Source organism: Vanessa atalanta, chromosome 2, assembly GCF_905147765.1.
Source record: "Vanessa atalanta chromosome 2, ilVanAtal1.2, whole genome shotgun sequence".
In the NCBI taxonomy this organism is placed as follows: domain Eukaryota; kingdom Metazoa; phylum Arthropoda; class Insecta; order Lepidoptera; family Nymphalidae; genus Vanessa; species Vanessa atalanta.
Genome location: NC_061872.1, coordinates 3,798,308 through 3,815,717, shown reverse-complemented (window position 1 = coordinate 3,815,717; position 17,410 = coordinate 3,798,308). Strand labels below are relative to the sequence as shown.

General features: G+C 32.8%; 2 protein-coding genes across 2 annotated transcripts; one reads left to right on the top strand and one right to left on the bottom strand.

The window, feature by feature from the left end:
- Positions 1–1,072: 1,072 nt before the first annotated feature.
- LOC125069054 (gustatory receptor for sugar taste 64a-like) lies at positions 1,073–8,026 on the top strand. The gene is made up of 9 exons (XM_047678438.1): positions 1,073–1,135; positions 2,212–2,398; positions 2,993–3,205; positions 3,433–3,537; positions 4,091–4,275; positions 4,709–4,872; positions 5,225–5,393; positions 7,073–7,162; positions 7,934–8,026. The coding sequence occupies exons 1-9, from the start codon at positions 1,073–1,075 to the stop codon at positions 8,024–8,026; spliced, it is 1,269 nt and encodes a 422-aa protein (XP_047534394.1).
- A 1,377-nt stretch (positions 8,027–9,403) lies between these two features.
- Positions 9,404–16,298, bottom strand: LOC125069038 (gustatory receptor for sugar taste 64e-like). Its single transcript, XM_047678437.1, has 11 exons — positions 16,232–16,298; positions 15,941–16,100; positions 15,274–15,398; positions 14,395–14,574; positions 13,331–13,476; positions 12,959–13,081; positions 12,317–12,471; positions 11,566–11,610; positions 10,784–10,946; positions 10,180–10,269; positions 9,404–9,505 (listed from the first exon to the last, which is right to left on the bottom strand). Exons 1-11 carry the CDS (start codon positions 16,296–16,298, stop codon positions 9,404–9,406), a joined length of 1,356 nt encoding a protein of 451 aa, XP_047534393.1.
- Positions 16,299–17,410: the final 1,112 nt, after the last annotated feature.

Below are 17,410 nucleotides of genomic sequence, written 5' to 3'. Positions count from 1 at the left end.
GATGCAGATCATCTATTTTTACAAATTTATTTTATGGGCAATTCAGATGCGGAAGTTGGTAAGCGTTGTGCTCACAATCCAACAGTGAAGAGAACCATTGTCCATGAATTACAATATTTTCTTCATCGGAACAACGATTTAGTAAACATGTTCAAAATAGCATTGGATCGAATGCCATCCGAAAGCCATAGTTCGTTCGAGCTGACAAAACATCTGCCGATGAGCCCACAAGGAGGTTTAATTCGCTCACCATTGACGAAGTGGATGATGTCATTGTAGGAGAAAATTTAAATTCTAGAGATATTGTGCTTCATCGTCGGAATAATGATATAAAACATGTATCTGAAACACTCAGGACTTATGATGAGTTATAATCTCCTTTGATCGTCTGGCAGGGGGAAGATGGATACCATTTTAATATAAAAATGGTTACACAAGTAACAGGCGCTGATGCCAAACAGGTGCCCACAAAAAGTTATTGCTATGAATTTCTATTCATAAAGACTCATGATCCGTGAAGGTGAAGTAAATCTTATTATTATCATATTCTGAGGTGCTTTTCCATCAGTTTGCAGTTGACATGCATGTCAAAATTGAGACTGAACGATTGACATACATCCGTTTGAACCAAAGACAGCTTTGATCAGAAAAATACATTAATTATAAATTCTATGAAACAGTTGACCCAAAATTGCATGCAGTAGTTACCAAACACATGATACCCATGTATCTATCTGTATCTAAACTCTGCAAGGTCCTGTATCTGTATCTAAACCTTGCAGAGTTTTCAACTGTATGGTCGACGGCAAGTATTCCAAGTAATTCCCAAGAGACCTGATTACTGAAACCATCACGGGAAATGATGGATACTCATTGTATCGTCGGCGATCAGTTGCGGACAATGGTCGATTGGTAGTTGTAAGGGTAAAAGGACACAATGTTGACGTAGGCAATCGTTGGATTGTGCCATACTCGCCAATATTGTCCAAAGCTTTTGAAACTCACATTAATGTAGAACATTGTAACTCTGTGAAGTCTAAAGGACATATGTAATGTTAGCAAAGGTAGCGATATGGCCGTCTTCGCTATAACCGATGCAAATTATGAAGTGTCACAGTACCAGATGGGTCGCTATGTAGGTAGCAACGAAGCAATTTGGCGTATCTTTTCATTTGTGATCCATGAAAGACAAATGAAAGAAGCCCAAAAATAAAATATCATAATAAATTATATATGAATTACATGTGTAATATATAATTACACATGTAATTAATTGAAAATAATAATAATAAAACCTCATTTATATCAAGCATTTTTTTTATTAATTACGAATTCCTATTGTTTGTTTAAAATTTTATTTTATACGAAAGTTTAGCTTTTTTATTTATCGATTATGGCAGTACGAAGTCTGCCGGGTCAGCAAGTACATAATAGAAGTCCTGTATCAAGCAATGATTAAGAACAGACGAAACTTATGATTATGAAAAATTAAAATCAAAAACGTTCCAAAAATTATATAAGTTCTATTCTGACGGGACATCTGATAAATAAAAAAAACATCTAAATTGATGATTGTTTAAATAATTTCTAATTAAAGGAAATTTCTTGAGGAGACGGTTTTAATCTTATCCCGATACTGCTCCACGCTGCTCCAATGCGGATTGGTGGATACAGTTGTGGCAGGCTTTTATACGATAAATGCAGGTCCCCACACAATATTTTGCTTGAATGTTAAGAACAATAATCTATACATATAAAAAAAATTGGAGTGTCTGTTTGTAAGGTTAAAATAACACATTTTTAAATATTCTAAATATGTATGTATACACGGTATATATACCAAAATATTTTTTTTTTACAATTTTTGTCAGTCTGTCTGTCTGTTTGTTCCGGCTAATCTCTGGTACGGCTGAACCGATTTCAACGGGACTTTTACTGGCAGATAGCGGATGTAATAAGGAGTAACATAGACTTTTATTTTAGAATTATTTTAAAATTATATACAGAATAAAAATAAAATCACGCTACAATATGCAAATAACTTAAACTCAAACAACGCGCACGAAGTCGCGGGCACAGCTAGTAATGAGATATAAAAATGTTTGAACGGTGCCATCACAGTATGACTCTCTTACATCTAATTTAAAATATGTTCATAAAATAACCTTAGATTATACAATGTCAGATATATGCCTAATTTTAATTTTACAGGAGTTCCTGCAAACAATGACGAATATGATCCATTGGTCACGGTGGGTTGGAGTTGCTGGATCAGAAGGGGTTGTGTGGAAATTATGGGGATTTCTGTTGCTATGTCTTCTCTTGGCCATAGAGGGAGAGGCTATATGGAAGGTTATTAAGGCACTCGCTGGGTGGGCAATCGATATGCGTGGACATAGTATGTAAATAAGATTATTTCTTTTAAATTATTTTTTACACAGTTATATGGATTTCCAAAAAATGTATAGACGAATATCAGACTTAGATACTGCACACCCATAATGTTCTTTGCTGAGATTTTTTTTATTTAAAACAAGCGAACGATGAAATCTTAGTTCAAGCAGACACCAGTCAACTTTCCAAATTTGTATTTATAATTAATTTCGAATGTTAAATTTCATAATGATTTTATTTTCTAGGGGATATGTGGAATGACCTTCGAAATTCTCTTCTTCAAAATTCTCAGCAGGAGAGGTCCTCGTTTATTAGTATATGTATACTTAATTGGATTCATCTAAAATTAATTGGAATAAAATAATGAACTAATATAGGATATATGTAGCTACAAAAGAGTTATTCTGTAAGAAGAAACTCGAAACTCACTGGAGAATACGAGCGTAAAATATCAGAATGTGATATGCGATATTAACTATACTAATTATAAAATTTATAAAACACACGCATCAGGAGTGAGATACGACGTGAATTTTTACAGAATCGCACTGCAGCTGTACTGTGCAGCCATTTTGATATAATATTTAATCAATTTCAGGAAGTGTTACTGCGAGACTAGCAGGAACCATGTTTTATTCTGCATCGTTGTTATGTTTGATACAATGCTGGCGGTTATCCTGTTCTTGGAAAGAGATTTCGAAATACTGGGCGTCAATAGAATGGACTTTAAGCATTCAATATGTACCACGGGATAAGACTATAAGGACAAAAATGTATAAAACTGTTTTTTTTGTTGCTACACTTTCTTCGGGTACGTAGGTATATTTAAAAAAAAAAAATGGCTACGAATCTAACTTCACGTTTTTCTCAATACTAATATTATGAAGAGGTAAAAGTTGTTTGTTTTTATTTAGAGGATTTTTTCAGAATTCATTTTCCAACTCTGATTTATTTTCATTGCCAGAAAATTGCTTATATGTATGAGGGTATATCGACCCTGTGTGTTTGATTCCTGCAAATTTCACTTTTTGGTTTCAGTTGAACATCTCCTGGACATGATATCGTCATTTGATTTTAATTGCCAACTGTCGCTGTGTTTTCGCACGTTAATTTTAAAATCGCATGGATTTTTAATTTTGGAACGTAAGTTTAGAAGAACAATATAATTTTTTTTTTTAGATTTTTTTTTTAGAATTAATTTCAAACTTACATTATTAATTTTAACATGGATATTAATCTTTGAAATTATTCTCACGAAATTTGTAAATATTAGTATTACGATTGCCTTTTATCCTCTGTAGCTAAAGTTTACAAGTGTTATTTTAATTGTAATGTATGTTAATTTTTTACGGCTGGAAAAAATATGCCTCTCTTGGGAATAAATATTAGGGTTATTGACACAAACCTACTTTTTTGGAATTTGATAAAAGTGCTTAATAAATTATTGTTTACAAGTCTCGAGGTATGTTAAATTGAAAGTTTAATTTGAAATCCCAGCTTATTGGTACATATTTATTTATTACATATATTACATATATTTGCGGATGGGAAAATGGCCCGTATAATAGCAAGTGGCCACAACCACCAATAGACATTGACGCCGTAAGAAATATGAACCACTCCTTAAAACACAGACGGGCTTTCAAGTAAAATATGCTAACCTCATATTTAACTTTGGTAACTTATAAACTCACAGACGAATATTCCGACTGGATAGCGGTTTTGGTCTTTATCACGAGTATAATAGCAACAATTCTGTGGAACCTGCAAGACTTAATAATTATTTTAACAAGTATGGGTTTATCGGCAAGATATCAAAGACTAAATGAAGGTGTTAAAATAGTCACAACTAAAAACAATACAGAGGAAAAATCGAATAAAGTAAACAATGTAAGTGAGAAGACATAAATAAATTAATTTGTAATTTAAAATTATGAAAATTAAATGAAATATAGCAATAAAATAAAACATACTAGTAAAATAATAGCCAGATAATGTCTCACTATTGGCTGAAGGCTCTTCTCTTGAGGAAAATATTTAGAGCTTAACTAACACGCTGCTCCAATGTGGTCTGATGGATAGATAAGTGGCAGAATTTCCTTCTGCAAATAAAGATTTCCCCATAATGATGATCTTTATAGCTCAGCAAAAAATGAACTATAGACACATGAAATTTTGTGCATGAAAATTTAATGGTTTGGTCCTGTCTGGGCTAGAAACCGCAATCCTTGGTTAAGTTTGCGATATTTTTATGATGTTTTCTAACTTCTTTGCCATCTCGGCTCTGTAATAATATTGATTGCTTAAATTTCAGGACAGAGAGTTCTTGAAGGTATATATGTGGCGGAAAATCAGAGAAGCGTATGTGAAACAGTCGATGTTGGTTAGAAAAGTTGACAACTCACTGGGAACATTAATTCTGATGTCGGCATTTTTCAATTTTTATTTTATTTGCTTACAATTATTTTTGCGTATCGCGTGAGTATTAATCTTGTTATGTACCTACTCAAAGCGATTTATTTGGCTAGTAATAATTTAGCTTGGGCACTTTTTCAGTAAATGCCTTTGTTACGTATTTGTACAAAGACTTAAGGTATAGCAAATTATGAAAATCACGACTATAATAAATTCTTGGGAGCGAATTGAAACAACAGAAACATATAATTGACAACAAAATAAAATGAAAAAACCCGGTTCCACTGTATACCAAAAGATATTGTATTCCCATATATGGCAAAACTAACAAAATCCCATATAGATATTTTGTATAATCGACATTAAAGATAGTTGTGTGATATTTTTTCATCTTATCTGTTTATTTTTCTTTTAGTCCCAGTGGTCCAGCTGTATCAGTGAATCAAATATATCATGCCGTATCTTTGTCTTGGGTCTGTATTCGAACTGGATACACCGTGCTGGCTGCAGCGGAAGTCAACAAAACTTCAACACTGGCGTTACCATATTTATATGAAAGTTCTGCTCAGTATTATAACGTAGAGGTAGTTTTATTTTTCTTTATGACTTTTTCTATACCTTGTCAAAAGCTTACCGGTTGGTTTAGGGTAAATGTACATAATTCCGAGATACCTTTCTGGGAGAGCTCAGTGCAAGCCCGTCAGGACGGGTACTATCCACTCATCACATATTCTGCCACCAAACAAAAATACTGGTAAATGAGCCAGTTTATGAACAGATACAAGAAATATGCCATCTTAGTTTCCAAGATTGATGGCGCACTTACCATGAGGTGACTCATTTGTTTAAAAATAATCTGGAGCTTACAACTCAATTGTATTGTAAAATAACACATCAATAACTAGAAATGAAATATGAACAAAACAAAGTGACTATCAAATACTTTTAACGTTTCTAATAATTTTCTGAAGCTTCAAAATCGATCGCTCATTCTCCTACGATACTTTAGTTTAGAAAACGTATGATTTATGATTTTTCGATTTATAGTTACTTTTTTTAAATTTTTAGCATTAGCAGCCTTTAAATTTTCCCACTGCTGGGCTAAAGGCCTCCTCTCCCTTTGAGGAGAAGGTTTTGAGCATATTCCACCACGCTGCTCCAATGCGGGTTGGCGGAATAAACATGTGGCAGAATTTCGTTGAAATTAGACACATGCAGGTTTCCTCACGATGTTTTTCTTCTCCGCCGAGCACGAGATGAATTATAAATACAAATTAAGCACATGAAAATTCAGTGGTGCCTGCCTGGGTTTGAACCCGAAATCATCGTTTAAGATGCACGCGTTCTAACCACTGGGCCATCTTTTTTTTAAATATTTCTTAATATTTTTTTAAAGGTTTACAGTTAAACATTTAACCTTCCATAATATTAACTCCAATTTTACATAAAAAAAATAATATTTTCTAAAATTTCGACATGTATTACTAAGTTATTCTAGGAGTAAACGTTCGTATACGTTTTTTTCATGCGAATAAGCTATTAGTCAAAACTTAATGGATTAGATTTCTTTCATCTCAGTAATAAGAGTTTTTTAGTACTTTATATTATCTTTAAATAAAACTTTCGAAGGTACTGCGTTCATGTCGATGTAAATATTATTAAAATGATGATGAGGTCTTCCGGACTGATTTGGGCCACGATGGCCAATCTTAAAGGAGTCCATTCAACTACTCAGGAAATTTAGAGCACAAGGGTGTGCACAAACACAGGTGTACTCTCTATTTCCTCTCTCTCATAATCCGTTGGGATTGCAAATCCGTCATGACCAGAACGAGATCATCGCAGGACTCACAGATTAAAGTGCTTTCCGAGGCACAGTGCACACACTTCCAACTTCTAGACTTCAGGCTGTTGCTGAGTATCTTTCGATAGAAAACTCAATAACTTTTTATCGGTATGACCTGGGGTTTGAGCTCAGGAACTCGGGATCTGCGGCCTTATATCTAGCCACTAATCATAAAATATATTTCAATAATTCAATTACGTACATTAATCGAACCAGGATGTTGTGTATATTCTCCCTCCATCCTCAAACATTGGATCATTGATTTACTCTACCACAAATAATGTGACCTTGAAATTAGCAACTTTTCGTACGTACATTGATATTTTACAACCTTAACAAACTTAGGTCAACGTACAAATTAGGTCAACATCAAAATTCTCAAAAACTATTTTTTTAAATAAAATCTAATGATTTCAGATAGAAAGACTTCAGAAACAGCTAAGCAGGGATTATGTTGCGTTAACTGGGATGGGATTTTTCTACTTAAACAGAACTTTTGTATTGCAGGTAAGATTAAAACGAAATTGTTTTAATAATAAGTTTCTTGGTAAAAAATAAAATAAGAATAAAAATATTCTCGGCATCGAACGATAGATAACAGTATGAGCTATTTCTATTGATGTTTATTTTCTTTCAAGTAATCAAACCTCCGCAGACGTATTGTTAGTCTCTGGTATATATTTTCTATTGTTCTGATTAAAGTTCATTTTGATTTACTTGCATGTTATTTTTTCCAAGCTGAATCACAATTTCTCCTGTGACTTGCATCCTTACGCCAACTTCGATAGAAATATTTTATACTGAATAAGCCGCGTGGGATGAGAATTTGATGCGATCTTTTGGAACTGAGACACACGCGGTCCACTCCGTAGCGTCAGCAAACTCACGTTGATGTCCACGACACCGTCATTTGTTTGTTTAAATAGGTTATTGTTTGTGATATGTAACTGTATTATTTAAGAGATTTTTAATTTAAAGATAATATTAGGTACATTATTAATAATGCGTGGAAGGTTTTGAAAGTAAATCGCACTACATCGATATGGCAGTCGAATGTTGAAATTATGTACTAAAATTGGCTTTGTCAGAGATAATTGTTGTTCAGAACTTCTTTGCTAAAGATTTGTGTGTACAGAACGCCTTTGCTTGCTAACGTTCCTTCATCGGGTACTGTCATTTCTGATTTACTTCGACAAAGTTTTATGTCATTCTGATAGCGCGCTGATTTTATCTTATAATTCCATGCTGACGAACTGCTTTTAAGAGAACCATTTTCAGATGGCGGGTGCAGTGGTGACGTATGTTTTGGTGTTAATTCAATACGATGACTCTGAGACTGTTGTTCCAACAAACTCAACATTGACCACGTGATTGGGAGTACTGTGATCATAATATTTGAATTTATATAAAAAAAAATGCACAAATAAAGATAATAATTACGTTTTATTGGGTTTGTTTATTTTTTAATTTATGTTACAATATTGATTATAGTACCAATAGCTTACTGATAGATAGGACGTCTATGTCAAAAGGAAGTAAGGCTTTCTCTAGATTATATCAGACCAGTTAGAGTTTCATGTAAAACTATATGTATATCGCTACTGGGAACGTTTTTGCTATAAAAATATCACGGATCAAAAGCAATTTAAATTTAAGTCCTTTAAATCGTTTACATTTTCATGTCCAATAGTTTTTCGAATAAAAATATGTCTGTGAACGACTAGCTCACTGCTTAGCTCCTTTCCAAGGGCACTGTACAACACGAATTAGACAATTAGATGCCACTTGTAACCTAATTTATTGGACATCGTCCCAATGCAGTATATACAACAAATAGCGTATCTTGCCATCGCGATGTAGAAATATCAAAGATATAACACAGTCCCATCAAGAATTCTTAATTAGCAATAAACTTATTAATTACATGTGCAGTTTGTCCATTATTAAATATTTCCTTATCTTTAATGATAAATTAGTTATTAAATGTACACCTTTGAACTTAAATAAATATTTTATAATTAATTAATTTACAAGATGTATGCTATCTTATTACTGTAAACATAAACCTTCCAATTTTAAATGAAGTACACGCGAACTTAATTAAATTTTAATTTACTCGTAACAGTGCCTTTCAATTTGGCAAGGGTTTTGATTTCAGGATTTTTTATAGTTACCACGCTAAGTTACAAGTAATATGTTTAATAAATTATAATTAAGGTATAAAATTCAACACTTATAGATTTTTAATCATCGTTTTTTATTAATTTATTACACAAAAACATCCTGTTCTACGGCAGAATATTTAGCATGTTAAACCGTGCAAGGCGTTATCGTTTTAGCGATTTCTTCCAGGTCTTTCCGACGGAAAGAGCTTTTAGAAATAATAAATAGACATAAGAATTGAATTTAAATGATATATTGAGCTCTTATAAATGCACATACATTATTATTATGGTTAAAACATAATTTGTTGTTGAGCCTTAATATCGACATGCTGTTGCGCCTTAATGCGGCTTTTTTTCTTCTTTTTATAAAACGCTAAATGCACCAGTAAATAGATTAGCAGTCAATTAATTCATATTAAAAATGTTTAGATATATCTCAGACTAATAATCTTAAAAAAATACATCCAAGGTCGTATTCGGGTGCATTTTATAGTATGTAATGTTGGTGTGAAATTATTCTGATGACAAAAAGATTGACTGTTGTTAAATGTACGGAATTGAACGTGCTTTCTGTGTTTTTTTTTTAATCTTTGTAGGCAAGGTCATCTTGCAGTGGCGCGACAGTTGGTGTGATTCCAGTGAACTGGAGCAGAACAAGTTCGTAAGTGACTATGGTTCCGGCGATCTGAGGATAGAAAACGTATTTATGTTAAAAATTAATCGTGCGTCGGTTCGACTTTAGATAAACAACCTATTTTCCTGTTCATTCTTTTTTCACGATTTATTTACATGTATTAAAAAAATCTTATAAACGAGACATTGATAAATATGTATCGGGAATACAAGTTACAACATTTTGATATAGAACTTTAATTTTAGGGTAAGGCTGAGTTGTGGCCGAAAACGGCGTGATACTCTCTTATGCCGTCTTGGCCCCATTTCACGGCCGCTCAGGTATAAGCATACCTTGTGTGTGCGGCGAGTATACTATATACTTCGTTGCTACCTATAACTACTACCTATAAGCACTAATTTTGATGATTCACATTGCCAATCGTCTCGTGACGGCAATATATATATATATATATATTGCGCCACCAACTTTGGGAACTAAGATGTTATGTTCCTTGCGCCTGCAGTTACACTGGCACACTCACACTCAAACTGGAACACAACAATACTGAGAACTGTTGTTTGGCGGTAAAATATCTGATGAGTGGGTGGTACCTACCCAGACGGGCTTGCACAATATTTACAACCAATGTTTGTATTTTTTTTTTATTATAGTCATGATTGAAAATATTGTCCACGTATGAGCCAGTGAAATAAATCATAGAATACATCAAAAATATATCTTACAGCTAAAACTATTCCTCGTTTAACTTTGAAGAATTGCAGTCCAGTCAGAGCAACTGTGTCACCATGGATCTGCTCAATAAATCTTTGTACCTGAAATTAAAAAAAGACCTACGCGTAATGCCAAAGGTATTAAGTATTTTTAATTATCAATTCCTCTTAAAATGTGTCATATGTCATCGCATTCCAAATTTAAATAATCATTTATCAATAAATGATTTTTAAATTATATCTTTTTTTGCAGTAATTGTAATTCAGTTTATCGAATAACTAAAGAGAAAGTTATTCTATTAGAAATTTTGGAAAAAAAATGTTTAATTGGCAAGAAATTAAATTGTCGATTAAAAGTATTTCCATCATATAAATAATCAAATTGTCAATTGTCAAAAAATATTATTATTATTTACTAATAAATGCCGAGAGAGTTTTCTTGGAACGCCTACTGAAATACTCACATAACCTAAAACTTATACCAGAAGATGTAACACATCTTGGAGATGGTTTTAATATAGAATACAGTGGCCGCTGTTTATTAATACTATTGTCGTGATAAGCGTGCATTTTATGATTTTGTTTAAAATATTTATATCATAAAATATAGGGCTACCTCAACACAATAAACTGCAGACGGCACTTCGTACAAAGCATACGCTGGCTGGCGACTAGCTGTGTGAACTTGAGCCGCTACGAGAGAGACGGCCAATGACCTCACTACGAGGAAAACGAAGGAATACGTGAAGTACAACGCTTGCTCGTAACCTTGCAACGGTCTAAAATTCAAATAAAACAGAAATGTAAAAATGCTTAATTTTTAATCACTACTTAAATTGTCATGTAAGTTGAAATCGTGCCATTATTCAGAATAAAAAATTTGGTTTTTTTGTTTTTACTTTTCAGTGTGCAAAGCATGCGCTATTCTTACTATTTTATGATACTGGTAGACTGACGGGCAAATTGCCCACCACATCACACATAGACATTGGTGCGGTAAGAAATATTAACCATTCATTAAAACACCAATGCACTACCAAGCTTGGGAGCTAAGATGTTAAGTCCCTCGTGCCCTTAGATACACTGGCTCACTCATATTTTGAACCGGAACACAACAATACTCAGTATTGCTGTTTGGCGGTAGAATATCTGATGAGTATATGGTACCTACCCAGACGTGTTGATCAAAGCTCTACTACCAAATTAATAACTACAATAGAATCTAGAACTACAAAAAATCCAAAGGATTTTCTAGTGTCTTTTACGAATAATAAAATGAAGGTCAAGAAAGGAATTGTTAAAATGTTTAATTAATAATAACTTTTATTGCAGTACAAAATATATTCAGCTCCAATTATTAATTTATTGCTATAATTTATGAAAAACTGTTTACCTCACCTTTTATCAGGATTGTGACAACTCGGGACAGCTTTTATGCCGTTTCTGAAGTAAAGATATTGTTATATCAGATTTTAAATTAACATGGTTATTTTTATTACTAACAGTATTTAAAACGGTATATTTACCATGTTTTTTTATTTTAATTTGTTGGAGCTCGATATTTCGACATTATCTACGAATGTCTTGTTCACGAGTCTCGTGCTCCAATAAATGAAAATAAAAAAACATGGTAAATATCCCGTTTTAAATACTGTTAGTAATTGTTATATCAATATGATACTATATATAATAATAAAATATAAATGTTTTATATATACATAACATTGCACGTATAACTCTAGAGTAATTCTCAGTATGAACTGAATTTTCTGCGTAAAAAATGGGTGTCAAAAAAACCATTGTCTGAATAAGAAAATGGACTTCAAAATTGTAGAAAATACATCAAAAGACCATATACAATTCAATTGGACTTTTGTTGAAAGGTTATAGGTATATGTTCTACGAAATTGTTTTAAGGGCGACTTAAATTTGCCAACGACCAAGCCTAATAAAATTACCATATATTTCTACTTAGTAAATTCTTTATTTATTTTTAATAAAGAAATCATTATAATGACATAATTTCAAATTAAATTGTTGAATAATAACGTAAATATATACAAAAAAGGGCTTTCGTAGTATATTAAAAAGTAGAGCGTTGATATAATAAAAAATATTACTTAAATGATCATTCTATTGAAATACTCACGCGAACGTATGCAACAACTGCATACATATGAATACGAGGTTATTTGCGAATGCTAAAAATATAATGCTGCCGATCACCTCGTCCACTCGCCTCACCAGATCGGTTGCTCTGTTGTAATCCTCGCGAACACTCCGCCAGAATGTTGTTGGGACATACTGAAATTCAATTATCTTTTATGTTGATGTTAGAAGAGAAAGATATCACGAAATTTACAAAAGTTTTATCTCTCACGAGTCCAGTGAGATTATTATTTTGAAGGCTAAAGTAATAGACTGCAGATGTTCCATGGCCACTAATGTCACCTTCTAGGACGTATAGGCTTAGAGTTTAATATTAGGTAGGGCATTGTGCAGGCTCGTCTGGGTAGGTACCGCCCACTTATCTTTATTCCACTGTCAAGCAGCGATAGTTAGTATTTTGGTGTTGGGGATTAAAGGTACAAGGGACGTAATATTTCACTTCCCTAGGCTAGTAGTGCATTTATAGGCAGCTGTAACCACTCAGCATCAGGCAGCACATTCATCCCACTGGTACCTATGGAATCAAAAGAAGATACAAATCTGGCAGCATTGCAGCCAGTTGTCAAAGAATAATTGATAACATAATTAAAACTTAGTTTTAAATAAATATTGTCAAACGTACCTTTCCTCTGACAGCGGCAATTTTCTTATTAACTTGCTCCAGTCTTGACGTCAAATAAAAACTGATGGTTATAATGAAAATATCCCCGAAATTCCAATTGAACGTACATAGAATATTAAGAATCTATAATATAAATATAAAAATAAATTTATTAAATATACATGTCCAACACGTAAAAAACTGTAGGTACAAGTATGGTACATCTATCCCATAATGGTATAAATACGTAAGCAACCCTGTATGTCCGTTCGTTATCTCTTCCGGAGTAAACCAATGAACAGATCACAACTAATTTGATATAAAGATAATGTGGATATGGAAATAACGCACATGAAAGCTATTACAATTACACGAATAATAATAATATTCGACCTGTGTTATGAAGCCAAGTGAAAAAGTATAGTCCACGTGAAGATTTATCCAAGGGAAACTATGTTCGACGTATGACTCGTATACTTTGCCGGGTTGGCAGTCTGAAGCCATAACGAAACCAGCGAATTCTGCCAGTCCATGTTCCACTAAAATGAAAATTTATATTTATTACAATACCAGCTACACATCTTCATACGTAAAATTCATACAAAGTCAGACCTCCCCCTTAAAGTTGTCTTATAAACCTATGTTCCAAGTTTCAGTTTCCTAGACACAATAGTTTTATCGTTAGTACAAACGATTTTATAAGAAGATTGTTATTTTATTATCATTTTGCTAATGTTAGAAAAATTCCAGTTATGGACTTAATGTACTGAGTGCTTTAGTGCTATTCTGAAGGCACTCACTTCGTATGTCACTTGTAAAATATTGAAAACCAACTTAAGATAATGTGCTATTTTGTTACGTGCACATCTTTCTCATATTTCACAATCGTGAACTACGGAGAACTTCGAGATTAATTTTACAGAGTAGCTTTATTCTTCTGTGATTTTATTAATTTAAGTCCATTCTTATTAAATGCCATGCAAAATGTTCTGGAATCTGTACCAAATTGTTCGTGCAAAAATATTTGAAAAATTTAGTGTTCAAATACATTAAATACAAAGAAATAGAGGAATTCTTCCTAATAAAAAGTGAAATTCTTTGGAAGTTGATTTGTCAATATTTGTTAGTATGATTTTTTTTTTTTTTAGATATCGGTAGGCGGATTAGCAAATGGGCCACCTGATCGTAATTGGTCACCACCGCCTATAGAAAAAGGCGCTGTAAGAAATATTAATCATTCCTTATATCGCCAATGCGCCGCCTCGGGAAATAAGATGTTATGTCCCTTGTGCCTGTAGTTAAACTGGCTCACTCATCCTTCTAACCGGAACACAACAATACTGAATACTGCTGTTTGGCGGTAGAATATCTGATGAGTGGGTGGTACTTACCCAGACAGGCCTGCACAAAGCCCTACATCAAGTAATTAATAATTTATCAAATGTAAACAAACTCACAAATAGACATGATAAGAATCACAATACACGAAACGTTGCATTTCTTCACAAGTGTTGCATCATTGACAGGGTCGGCGGCCTCGATTTTCATTATGTACTGGCATAATTTAGGCCATTTTTTCGCCATTCGCAAGAATAAAATTGTGGTTAGCGTATTTGATGCATAAAACACCAAAGTAGCTGGAATATAAAAATGTAATTTATCGCTTGAAATTAAATTTAAACAATTCTTTGGATAAACTTCTCTTGCTAGCTTTACCACTAATACGTGCACATTGTAACGCTTCGTCTTCTTTTTAAATGACATTAATAATGGTAAGTAGTTACCATTATTTTGCAATAAAAGAAATATTAAATACTCTTGAAATCATCAATGCGCCACCAACCTTGTGACCAAAGATATCGTGCTTGTAATAATTCTGGCTTGCTTTACTTTGAAACCAAGACTCAATAAACTAAACTATACTAAGTTATGAGTAGATTTTTTGTTGTAGGTTGTTTATTTGTCATAGATACTTCATGAATCCAAATCCGGAGTAGTGTTTCTATGTTTTCGTGAATGTACGTGTTCTTAGATAAAATATCTCATATTATAAAAAACAAATGACAGACGGAGCGTTCGGATCATTTTAGTGAAGTTAATAAATAATTGAAATGTCAGCATTTTTGACGTATTAACAAAAAGCTGTTTCGTTTCGCATTACTGGAAATTTGTATTCGCTTTAGTTGCTCCACTATGATGTTCTTACGTGCTCCACCTGTCTTTTGTTTTAAAATCTGAGGACGCATATGTTCTTTTGTGCTTATAAGAATTATGTGTATTGTGGTACGACAGCAAATAAAGGCTCAATCTTTCTATAGGAATATTAATAAACTCACAATTTGATGTCACTGAAGTTCCAGATTCGTTAAAATATTTGATCAAAAAGAAACAGTTCAAGAAAATAGTCTGCCCGAAAATTGCTATTAAGGCGTAGACGCAGCGTCCTGAACAGTAGGTAAACCTGTAATTCAAAAATATCCCAACCGTTATGTTCATAAATATATAAGATATTCACCGAGAAAATCTTACATACTGGGTTTTAAGTTCCCTTGGAGTCAAATCCTTCTTAAGGACTTGCTGGCAAAATCTAGGTTAAGCAAGTAACGCTTTGAAGATGAAGAAAATTAACTTTAATGAACGAAATTTAGCTCTACCTAATGAACATCTAATTATTATTACAGAAAGGGTTGAGTCATATCGTCTTAAAAGTAAGAACTCAATATTCCAAGCTCATATCGTTCAGTAACTAAAACACTTCACATTAAAACCGAATGTAAAACACTTAAGATGTGGGTTCAAATCCAGACGTGCACCGATAAATTTAAGTCCTCTAATTTGTACTGATAATTTATATGGTATTTATATTTTATCGACGGTGAAGTAAAAAATCTTGAGTAAATCTGCTATGGAAAGCTTCAAATTGTGTCTACAACGAATGCAAAATATTTTAACATAATTTTTATGCAAATTTAAAAAATAACTTAATATTTAAAATTTCACAACCTTAGTTTTGAAGAATCAGTATCACAAATTCCCAGTACAGGATTTAGGCCAAAGCATTGTCCCACGATAAGGGTTAACCGCATAGCCCTTTGGAAAGTTGCTCGTTGTCCTTTATATTGTCCTTCCGATGGAAATGTATTCTTTGTTGTTTTTACTGAAACTGGTAAAAATATAAGAGATTCAAATATAATAATAAGCATTAATATGACGTAAGATCTATAACAGTAACAAGTCGTATGATAAACTAAAAACTTGAAAATAGATAAACTATTGACTTTCTTAATATCTAACAGTCTGCTAACAGTCTGTCAGTTGTCATTACGTTTTCTTGGAACCAAGTGGAGCTATGTAACTTCATTTTTAAATGTAAGACATTAATTCTTAAAATTATTTTTATTTATCAGATTGCCACCTTATCGGAATATTAGAGTGAAGTGATACAGATTGAACCTGTATTTATGCACTCTCTTGTATGATACCCACTGCCCTATTTATTAGTTCATGAAATTAGCCGCAATGGTCGAAAATTCAGTGAAAATAACTTTATTGGAATAGTCGTTCCAGTTTAAATGTTGAGTGAGCTACTGAAATTCGACAAAAGGAAGCGTATCGTGTCATATTTGTCCTAATATTTAGATGCTTATTACGAATGTATGGCATGATTTAAGCTTCTTAAAATGACCAATTTTTCTCCCTATCTTTGTGTTTGACTGTCTTAATACTGTGAATAAAAATTTTAAAATTTATCTTCCTTTTTCCGTTTAGTTTTTTCTTATGTTTGTTTTTTAAATATAGCAGTGAATCTAAGTACTGAGTTGTATGTGATGAAATAAAATATTAGCTAATAGGATAATTAAACAAGTCAATTACATTGATAATTTAATTAAAGAAACTCTTACTTACAGGATACTTGTTTGTTCCTTCCAGATTTATGAATATTAGGAAAATGCATTTTGTGTCAAATCTATGATGACATTTCGTGATATTCGATAAAACTTCTCGACGTGACCATCATGCTGTCATGTTTATTATTTTCGTATCGTGTTAGTAAAATACTACTGTTGAACGTTGTTTGTGTTTCTAAGTATTAAAGCAATTATGATGTTGACACTAAAAAAATAATAGGTTAATTTAAAATTTTAACAGCTTAGTCGTTAGTATTTAACTATAAATTAAGTTCTGTAGCCACGCTACAAACTTGTCAACCTTGGAACGAAATTGAGCAACGTTCGAACATTATTTGCGATGAATTATTAATGTCAATGGATATTATGACATAGTCAGCACCGCTATTCTGTAAGAACCTTAATTTCTTCTACAAAATATCTCCACGTTTCAATTTGCTTTCTAATTTCAATAGAATTAAATCATTCCTTGGTTTGGCTTTGTGTAAATCTGTATAGGTACTATCCACAGTTGTGTTCCGGTTTGAAGGGTGAGTGAGCCAGTGCAAATACAGAGACACGAGAT